Here is an 11,655-nt window from a genome sequence, read left to right on the forward strand (position 1 = left end):
TTTAAAGTAACTATAAAAGATGTTTGCACAACCTAATACTGTTAATTCTCTTTTAACATCTTTTAACTGGATTTGCAGTTGATCTAGTTATGTAGTTTGTATTTAAGTCAATAATTTATAAACATAAATTCAAACCGCTGCACATGTGTGGCCTGTTTTTACAGGATGCCCTGATTCCTGCCTCTGTTATTTCTCACCACCTCTCACAGCCTTCCACTCCCAATGAGAGTGCACCTCTAGTTTGCTGTAAATGCTCTGAATCCCCTGAGGTCCTCTGTGCTGTAATCTGAGTTTTAAGTTGTGTCTCAAAGGCTCCTAAAGAGTGACAGCTTCTGAGCTGTGGGGGAAATAACATTAAGCAGGTTAAAGACCTCGTGGAAGCAGAAAGTATTATGGTAACACTAATGCATATGACATCCTCTTTGTATATATATATATATATATATATATATATATATATATATATATATATATATAGTTATAGTTATAGTCAAAAGCTATAACCTTTACTGGAAACACTCTGGTAATGCAAAAACATAACCCACTGTGTATTAATGACCTCAGTACTGAGTGTAACTCACAGCTTCGTTTCACCTCCTTCAGCTGTTGCATTGAGGTAAACAGACGCCCCTAAACAAGAACTGGGCCCTGAGTTCTGTTTAGCAGAAATGAGAAAGTGCTGATAATCATCAGTAAACAAGAGAAAAGGCTGCATGTCTCAACAGATCGCACAGGACATTAAAAAGCCTTTGTGTGCGTGCTACTGGGTGGCAGATCATCGCTGCGTGCAAAGAGCATGCCGAAGCCACACCACATCAAGCACAAAACAGAGGGGAAGAAAAAAAACTTTTATGTTCCAGAACCCTGAATAGCCTTTTTTTTTTAGGTTGCTTCTCTTTCTTTTATCTGCGGATTTTCAGATCACTGCATTTCTTGTTTTGTTTTTTTAGTCATAATCTGGTTTAAATTAGATAGATTTTCTGATATGTTTTTCAAAGTTGCTTGCAGCAGTTTATGTCAAATCAAGCAATGCTTTTTTTTTAAAAACAAGCTGTATGATTTTGTCAAAGATCTGACCTAACATGATTTGCCGCTCTCTGTCTTTATTTTCTTTAATCTTCCGTCAAAAAATAATCTTAATTCAGCATAAAAGGATTTATTTTCTTTCCCACACACAGTGCTTAAAATGTCTTGTCAAAAGTTTAGAGAGAAATCTGTTCATAATTTTCACTCTGTAGATAACATTTGGCTGTATGGGTAAAAGTCAAACTTCTTCTGAGACAACAACCTTTGGTTCAGGTATCAATTTGATCTTAATGTCTAAGATCTGCCAACTTAAGGGTTGTAACAAGGGACAACACACATCTTAGTAAAAATGTTATATATTTTACATCATAGTCATAATTTACGTTTTGATTTTGAATTTAAAAGTGGTGAGGACAAGACCAATTTGAGAAAAAATCCTGCTCCTTTAGAGCTTAAAACTTTGCATGCATGGACGAGCCAAATGTTACATGTAAGAGTTTTACCATCAGGCGAACCATTCATTGGACTGGTGCATGACATAGCTTTAAGAATAAGGAAAGAGCTTAACCTCCAAATTCTTTAAAGATAATAAAACATGATCAAGATGGTTGCATAGAGTTTCCAAAAGACCCTGATGCGGAGCAAAAAAAAATTTTTTGATTCAGAAACCAGGTAAACCTCAAGTGTCTGCAATGGTCCAAACCTCATCCACATCATAAATCTATGAAATATGACAATGGAAGGAGAACTACAGATTTATCTGAATTTGACCATTTCTTGGTTCACTGAATGGTAATTATGCTAGATAATTATCAATAGCTGCAAAAATCTTCAGTTTTAACCTTACGTATAATTTCCACCGTGTTTAATCAGATTCAAGCTTTATTTTATATCAAAGTCTTTGTTTAGAATTTCCAAATTCTGTTGTATTGTATAAAGAAATAACTAGATAGTCAGTTACAAGCATGTAAATTCAAGACAGGAACCAAATAAGTTACCTGCAAATTGTAGAGTTCATTAAAATGATGCATCTGGGGGGAAAAGATAAAATATATGGATAGAAGTTGACTGTTGTGGAGTGTAACGTTCTCCACCCCTCATGGCTATAGTCACAGTAAGTCTCTAAAAGTTCAAGAAAAAAAGCACTTCTCCCCCTTAATTCGGAAATTTCACGCAATGTGGCCCTCATTCCTAATCAATTACCCGGGCAAAAGTTGGCTGTAATTTGGGTTAATTTTCTAGGTCCTTCTGTTCGCCGTTAAGCCCAGTCATAAAAGATAACATTGATGCCTTTGCTCTCTCACAAACCAACTTTCTACCTCATGGACTCACACAGTCGTTGAGGCTAAACCCTACGCTGTGAAATTACTAATTAATTGCACTGGAAAGTTTGAGTAACATCTGAATGGAGCTTAAGCCATTAACATCACAGCTGTACAGATGTTTAAAATGGTTATGGGGTATTACAAGGGGTTAAAAAGACTTGTCCTGGTAAGGAATAGAGGGAGGTCTGCTCCCCTTCTTCTTTCAGACAAAAGGAATGGAAAACTGTGTTTTACCATGGGGTAAATATTGAGAGAAGAGATATAAACGAAGTAAAGAACTGCTCCGGTCTCTGTTGCCCTGCCAAAGGCCTCTGCGTCACTTGATCCATTGTTTAGTGTAAATGTCTCTGCAAGCAGGCGGCTGCCTCTCTGCTCCAGCTGCGGCCGCTCTACTGTTTACGTTTGCAAGGACCTGCGCCTTGACGTGAGGCTATGCAATAAAGCCCAGTCATATGGGAGAACTTGGCCACTGGAAAAAAGAAAAAAGGAATCACTGATCTTCTTTTTCCATTTAACTTTTGCTTTTTCTCACCTTTATTTGTGTTTGTCCCTTTTTATCTCTGGTTTAGCTTGTTTTACCTTGCGGATGATCTTTGCCACCTTTCTCTGTTGGGTTAAGTTCAGAGGTCAGAATAATTCTGAGGTTAAATAAAAACCTTGGTGCTGGATGGGAAAGCAATGTATAATATAATATCATTGCAGTTCTGAGTGAGATAATTTGCACCAAAAGTGAGGGTGAACATCACAATGGAAAGAGATTTCTTTTGAATATGTCTTGTGAATTTTTCACATTTTTCATATGAAACCCCAACCTTTGTTTTCTGTTATCTATCTGTTATGAAAAATGTTAAAATATCAGACATCTGTAAACATATCAAGACATTAACATCGAATAAATCAAGTATTTATGAGAGGTGCCCATGATAACAGAGGAGGAGCTGCACAAATCAAATGGTTTTGGCCTTTCTGCAGCAGGATGTGGAAACTGGTGTGAGTCAAAGAGAGAATAAAAGAACTTCATACACAACAATTGGTCCTGAAAGTAAAGACATTAGTGAAAGATCACCTTCCAGCAGGATGGGGATTTTTAACATGTAGCCAAAAATACAATGAAATGTTTTGTTTTTAAGGAAATCCATATGTTAAATTCCAGACATAAGTCTATTTATTATGCAGTAAGACTTGAACATTGTGTTTAAAAATGCTGTTCATGCAAACTGTATATATATATATATATATATATATGCGTGTGTGTGTGTGTGTGTGTGTTTTCCAGAGGGTTAGTGGTCCTGACTGACTCCTGGTTGGGTCTCATAGGCCATGTGTTGGCCTTGGACCATTAGATTTTACTTGTTTGCTAAAACCACATGCAGGCGATGTCAACAGAGATGGGGGTTGCAAACAGAGCATGGCGTAAGCAGTTCATTACTCTTCTTTTTAAACAGAAACAAGATTACATACGCAAAAAACTATTTAAAAGTGTTTTGGAGACACTACTGAACCCATAAGCTATTCTAATACTCTCGAATGGAAGCAATTGATTACATCTACCCAGATAGATACATATTTCAGGCATGTTGAAGCTGCTCTCACCACAGGTTTGTCCTCAAACTGTATCATACTGATGGTAAAACACAAGGAAATTCCATTAATTAACTGTAACCTGTTCTCACAGAGTACAGTAATATTTTTTAATTAATTTGACTCTTTGATTCTTTGAAATAAGACATCAAAGTGCTGCCATAATTTTGTTGGCACCTGGTGAGTGGAGACCACCTAAGATGTGGAAACTCCCTGATCTTGAGCAACCAGGATAAACAACTTTTAATTTCAGCAATGGGTAAAAAAGGCATGCCTCAGCAGCAGCACTTATAGACCTAGGTTACAGATAAAACACACCCAGAAAAGTCCTAAAAAATATATAATTATTAAATTAAAGTAACAGATTAAATGTAACATTAGATCAACTACTGTTACACTTGCTTGCATATATATATATATATATATATATATATATATATATATATATATATATATATATATATATATATATATATATATATATATATATATATATATATATATATATATATATATATATATATATATAGCAATAAATATACTGGAACCTCCATCAGCTCAGTTTCAAAGTAAATGCAACTCTTGTTTTAAAGTCTTTGCTTTTTCTGCCCTCTGGTGGAGATTTGTAATATTACAGGTAAACTAGAGGAAGGGTAGCGTAGACCACCAAAGGCCATAACTTGCTGAAACTATGTTGTTAGATAAGGAATTTAGAAATATTATGAAAAAATGATTATGATATCCTTGCAAAAATAGAGAGGAAATAATTAACGGATTTCAAAGGTAAATACATAGATATTCCAAACAAGTAATGACTTATTTTCTTATTTGATTAGATATTATAAATGGTATTAATCATATATGGAAAAGAAAAAATACATATTGGATCAATGAATGTGATAATTTTTCGCAGTTTAAAAAAACAGCTGCTACTTAATCCCCCTCTCATTTAAGTCAAAATAAGTGAACAAATATTGGCATCACTCACACTCCAACAAACTGGTTTATATATATCTAGGAAACCTAATGCTACGTTCACGCCACGCACGCTTTGGGCAGCAAAAAAGCTATTTTTTTTGCAGCAGTTTATGTGGTGAATTTGTGCTTAAATCTTTTATATCTATTTTCTATCTCTACCATTCTATACTTCTAAAATTCTTTATATAAGGTTTTTATTTTTTACAGGCATTATGTAATTCTTTTGTGATCTACGTTGTATATTAAAATTTTTTGTATATATTTTTTAATTAGACAGTTTTTTTTTTATCAGATGTGTCTGAATTTTGAGCAAACCTTTCTCTTGCTCTGTTCCAGAACTCTGAAATTCTCTCCCATCAGATATCAGTCATATTCACGCTCTTCACCTCTTTAAATCCAGAATCAAAAAAACCCCTCTCAAGATTGTTTATTCTCCGTGATTTTCTCTTTTATAGATGGCGTGTCTTAACTTAACTTAATCTTAACTTCTTTATATGCAAAGTTACCTTGGGCACTTTTAAAAATTGCTTCTAAATAAAATGTAATATGATTATAAAATGCCTTTAATGATGAAATGTGAATTTAACTAGATCAATACCTGGAAATCAAGGTGTACAATACAACAAAGACACTAGTGATACTAGAATCTACATAATGACATTGGAGACCAAATAGTAAACTAGATACCAGAATGCAAAGCAAATGGACCGTCACAGTAAAGACATTTATAGAGGTCAGTTTCACCCTGAGGGGGGAAAAAAATGAAATAAATTGGCCAGTAGTGATAACTGCAGAATAAAAATGTCAGAATTAGCATTTTCTTGATAAGAAGATGGGAAAGGTTTCGGGTCAATTTAAAAATGTGAAATTTTCCATAAATTTAAATAGAATAAAAACCTCTGGTGAGCTCCTCTTTTAAATTAGGTCTCGGAAAATACTAGAGGACATTTTATAATAAAATGACTAAATTTGACCTTTTTGACATACTTGGTTAAGCCTGAGATGAAACTTTTGAAAGATGCAAGTTTTACAGATATCAACCGACTATAATAATTGCAAAGAACAACCAATATCTTTAATGTGTGGCTTTCATTTCTGAGCTCCAACGCTGTATTGAAATAAATCAAATTCAGCTGAAGCTGTGAGCCAGTCTGGCTAATTGTAGCTCAATCACTTAGATGTTCATATTTGAATTTCAAAATCCAGAATTAGCTCTAGATGCAAGTGTTTTTGTTTTGTTTGTTTGTTTGTTTGTTTTTTTTTAGCTCAACAGTGCAAAAGGAATAAATACAGACTCTTGTTTTGAGAAGTATTTTGTCAGGCTATAACTGAGCATCTAAAAGCTGACCAGCTCGTTCAAGTGGTAAGTCACCCGTCCTGCAAACGTATCCCAGCTGGGGGAATGAGCTGCCTGTGTGGCTCCTTAGGCAAGACCCTTTGTGCTAATGCCTGCTTTGGGCCTAGTGGTTAGGGCATGTCACCCAGGAATCCTGAGGTTCTGAGTTAAAGCCCCAACCCCATGGACTACCACTATGGGTCCCTGAGCAAGACCCTTAACCCCCGCAATCCCATAACCACCTAGTGGTTAAGTGCCCTTAACCCCCCTCACTGCTCCCCGGGCGCTGCAAGATGGCAGCCCACTACTCCCCAAGGGGATGGGTTAAATGCACAGAGTTCATTTTGTTGCATTATACCAGGCACCCCCAAAGTCGGTCCTCAAGGGTCACTGTTCTGCAGGTTTTAAAGGTTTCCCTGGTCCTGCACAGCTGATTTACATTGATAGTTGATTAATAGGCTTTTGCTGAACTGCAATCATCAGAATCAGATGTGCTAAAGCAGGGGTCTTCAACGTTTTCCAGGCAAGATGGAGCGGGGACCCCCTAATTATATATATTGTATGAAATTGTGTTATATCCAGCAGGTCCTATAGTCACTTTATTACATATGGAGTAGTGTAACAAAAGTAAATTTGATTATTTAAGTATTTCTGAGTTTGATTCCTGGTTGATGGGACAGGTGTTGTGAATGAAACGGTGTCCAGCTTGAAAGTACTCTGTGTGTCACTGAATGTGTGCATTGATGACTGAAAGACATCTTCTGCCTCCATTTATCTGTTTACTACAGTTTGTTGAATTCATGTTAATGTGGATTTCAAGTCATTTAAATTAGTGGAAAAAATTGCAGGGGGAATATAAAAAAATGAAAGTTCTAATCAACCAAAACTTTCGCGACCCCCATGCAGTACCTCCATGGACCCACTAGGGGTCGCGGACCCCCTGTTGAAGACCTCCGTTCCATTAGCGCATAGAAAGCGCTAATCAGGCGGCCATCGATTTCCGACTTTGGGGATGCCTACTCTACTGACTAAAATGCTGTAAAAAAAAAAAAAAAAAAAAAAAAAAACATTAAAAGAAATCCATTGTGTTAGACAAACACTAAGTCACCATCTCCTAAGATTGTTAACCAAATCTGAAGATGATAAACTTGCATGGTTTTTAGGATTAAATAGGCATAGATCAGAGAGGTATACTCCCCTCTGATATTTTAGGCTTTTTGTGTCTAGTCAATGTCTGTGTGGTTAAAAAAAGCCAAAAGGACCAAAACACTTTAGTTCTGTGCTGGAAATGGGCCCCAATCCCCCAGGACTCTGATTGACAAGCAGTAGAAGATGGAGTTATTCTCATGATGCCGTATTGTAAACTAAGGATTTTATTTTTTATAAAGTAAATGCAACTGAAACAAATAAAGTTCAGTTAAAATACATTAGTCATTTAGCATTTTAAGAAGCATAAATACATTTTAAGCTGCTTTACAACAGACCAGTGGTCAACAGCATGTAAACATTTGTTGTATATAACACATTTATTTGTGTTATAATGTAAAAACAGAACACAAAATATATAAAGATTAAATTCCCTCTACATATCATCAACTTAAAGTTAACATTTTAGGAATTTCTAAAAAATAAAATTTTCAAAGCTGACATGTTATATTAGAGAATGTTGTATTCATAATTTGAAGCCTCATCTGCCCATTCGTTGGTTTGATTTCTCTGTCTGAGTGATCGATTGTTACAGTTTAATACCATCTGATTAAAGGTCATGAAGAACAAATAACGACTATCCACCTTTCAGTGGCTGACATTTAGTTTTAGCCTGAAACGGTCAGTTCAGGCGTGGATGATCTAAGCTTGGGGTCACTCTGACCATCTCCCTTTCTTCTCCCCTTCCCTGCTCTATCTCTAATGGGGGAGGATCGCACATCACGGCTGTCTAAACATGCTGCTCTCATATGATTTTTGGCTTTTTTTTTTGTTCAGACACCCCAGCAGCACAAACAGGCTTGTCAACCTCTCCTACCAGCTAACGAAGGACGTCTCTATAGTTTTATTGCATCATTTGCAGCAGCATGAAGAACCTGTCCAAGCAGTGTCTTCCTGTTTTGTTACCATTCTGGTCCAGCTGGAAATGAGGTATGCTGTCTTTGACGATGGGTCCCATGGTTATTTGCAAGGTGAATATGTTAAGGTCAGCTGCAACACCTTATTCATAAATCATTCATGTTCTTTCTGATAATAGGATGTCTTTTATATAATTAAACTTAAAACACACACTCAGAGTCTTTGTGCTTTTCAACACATTTAAATATATAAATATTTATTGTAAATTCTAACAATGCAAAGGAAATAAATAAAAACAAGATAAATAAGATCAAAAGGAAATACTTTTACTATTTTCTGTAAAACACACAAACAACTAATACATTATATATGCTCTCACTAGGTATATGTCGGAGAGTCTAAAATTTAGTCCCAGTGGCTGAGATTACACCTATGGAATTTATATAAGTGCACGTCATTAGAGCGTTCTTACTCACCATTGTGAAGAAGTTTTTTCCTGCCTATATGTCAGACATTAGGTTAAGTGGGTTTGTTGAAACTTGCCTCCATAGGGAACACTTTGGTTAAAGCAAAGACCTGCCTGAGATCTTAAGAGAGATTATTGTAGCTGCTTCTTAGCCTGGTAGAGGCACTTAAAAGGTCTGAGAATAATTTTTAATTTCCACCATGAATACAATAGGCTACAGGAGGAGACATTCAGAATAACTGCCACCATGCCCAGGTCTGTGCACAAGAAAGTACAACCTAAAACCAGACATCAATGTGCCCAAAGACATGTCATAAAAATAACAAAACATTTAAAAGTCTTCGCAGGAACTACTGCAGTTTGTTATAGGGCATGTCTGTACAGGAACATTTCACCCTCTGAGAAAAACAGGAGGGCCAGGCTAAAGGAGAGAATATGAAAATCAAACAGGAGCATATTCACTATGGATTTCAAGGGTAGAATTTTAGTCTTAAGTGTGTAGATCTAAAGTGTAAGTGCAAGATTTTAAACTTCTATGAACAGTTCAGGTTTAATAAGACAGCTCCAGAAGTCTCTCAATGGTTATAAGTTAGCCATGTACTGAGAAGGCTTAACCCTCCAATTTAGGTATTTATTTAAACTTTGTGTATAAATACACACCGGGCACAGGTTCAAGAGATTTTTTTTTATTATTTTGTATTTTGGTGCAACTTGTGTTATTAATTGGCCGTTACAATACTGTAATATGAAGATGTAACTTCTCCCCTTTTCATTTCTTGCAGCTCATTTGAAAGTGATTCGTCTGCCAGCTCTTCTTCAGGCCATTCCTGACATCAGATGCACCAGAGGGAGCACCTCCAGCAGAAGACCTATGTTCAAGTCAGTAGGGCCAGGAGCCTGCATTGCATCTTCATTATTACTGATTGATGTAACAATATGAAGATATTAATTATCATCATAGTGTTTTCCTAAAAATTAATGGATGATACGAGAAAAACCATGACTTTGAGAAATGTTTGTTGTCTTATTATTGCCAGACTCTGGTTCATTTCCACTCCACTGACCACATCATATTCTTATTGGCAGTGGTTCTGTAAATGTCTTGGTGGGCCCCTCTTTGATTTAAAACAAACTTTTCACGCCTACATCTGACCAATCTTTTCAGAACAAAGAAAAGTCAACTGAAATAAAAAAAAAAAACAACTAAAGTCTCCTTAATTTCAAAAAGTACCTCTTTATTTTAAGCTTAACTTTTAAATGTGTAACTGAATTAAACTTTTCAATATTTTTTTGTACAATTTATTCTCACAGTTTTTTTAAGCTTTCTTCTACCATGTCTTCCTCCAATTGCACAGAGCCCCTCTTAATCAGAATCAGAGTTACTTGCAGGAAATCCTTTTCTTGCCGTGCACCTTATTTACAGAAGAGAGAAAAATAAAATACAATAGTACAATAGGGCAAAATAAAATATGTAATAAGACAGAATAAAATAAGTAAAATTCAAACTCATACAGTAAAATTACACTCTCCCCTAAAAACACTCTATTAAAATTCTTCAAATAGCATTAAATCATTTCAAAGCTACTCTTAAATTTATGATAAAGAGAATCAAAGGGTTTTTTAAGTCAGTGATTATTCCAGCTGTTGTATCTCTGAGGTTGAATTCAGATGCTTATCAGTGTTGCCTCTCACCTGTTCTCCTCAGAGTGGATCCAGACATGTTGAGAAGTTCAGGTGCACCTAAAGAGTTCACCAAGGAGGAACATTTAAGAGATAATTTCCCCAAAAAGACAGATCATATTTTCATTGGTTACTAGGCCTCCTCTCTTGTTCCAAACTGTTACTCGACAGATGCATGCTTACCTGCTTTGACTCCTCCCAGGAGGAACATCTCCTGGAGATCCAGGTCTGTGTTTGCTTGGCGTCTTCCTTTCCTTGGAAAACAAAGAACCTCACCTGCTCCTCTCCATTGTTCAATAACTTTGGATCCCTAAACCCACCTGTTCACCCCCCACCAGGATTTGCAAACACTTCAGCTCTCAGGTCCTCCATCTCCTTCCACCTGAATCATAGGAATTAGCTCAAACTTCACTGCAGATAATTTAAAATCCAGCACAGCGCTCCTCCTAGAGAATCTCAGAGATCCCACCAACAGACCCCTCCTAGTTAAACCTCTTCCTGGTTTATATTCCCCTTTTTATCAGTTTTTTTCCAAGTGTTTCAAATTTGCTGCTACTGTAAAGGTTCAAATTCTGGTTTCGATGTGACACTAGCTGCAGCATTAATTATCATTATTGAGCCATACTGATTTTCAGGCCGGGACTGGCCATTGGGCAAACGGCATATGCCTGGTGGGCTTATGGTGATAAATGAAACATGCCCCATTTATTATTTTAAAAGCCTAAACCTACTTGGTACACCCTTCCCCTCACTGCTGATTGATCAAACTTGAGGTGACCAGATTTAGAGAGATCACCTTATACTGCCCCTTGATATTTCCTAACAAATTGCAAAAACACAAGAGCAGCCCCACATGTGGGAATGGAGTAGCAGGAAGGAGAGGTAGGCTAATGCAGGAAGAAAAAGACGGGATCCAGCAGGGACAACCTAGGAAGAACAGAACAGCTACTAACCAGCCTGGTAAGAAGAAACAGAAAATGTTTGCACTGGCAGAACTAACAGAAGAAATTAGACGATTTTCATGATCTTGGCACTGATGACTGGCTTAATTACTCATTCCATTCACCTGTCTAACTCTTTCTCATCACTGCTCACCTGATCCAACTGCTCCTGCCTCTATTAAATTTGCTTGCATCCAGTCATCAGGACAGATTATTCTCTCCAGCCTGTGGTGAGAGTGTTTTTTTTAATACCTTGGT

At 36.5% G+C, this 11,655-nt stretch overlaps 1 protein-coding gene across 1 annotated transcript in view; it reads left to right on the top strand.

Annotated features, from left to right (window-relative positions):
• The first annotated feature begins 8,169 nt into the window (after positions 1-8,169).
• The window catches only part of LOC119781127, a 49,834-nt gene continuing 46,348 nt past the window's right edge, over positions 8,170-11,655 (top strand). Inside the window, exons 1-2 of the mRNA XM_038281511.1 lie at positions 8,170-8,423; positions 9,559-9,655. Of these exons, the coding sequence (XP_038137439.1) occupies positions 8,189-8,423; positions 9,559-9,655 (332 nt within the window). The 5' untranslated portion in view covers positions 8,170-8,188. The remainder of the gene's footprint in view (positions 8,424-9,558; positions 9,656-11,655) is intronic.

This window comes from Cyprinodon tularosa, unplaced genomic scaffold (assembly GCF_016077235.1).
Source record: "Cyprinodon tularosa strain WSP-4 unplaced genomic scaffold, ASM1607723v1 ctg171, whole genome shotgun sequence".
Classification (NCBI taxonomy): Eukaryota; Metazoa; Chordata; class Actinopteri; order Cyprinodontiformes; family Cyprinodontidae; genus Cyprinodon; species Cyprinodon tularosa.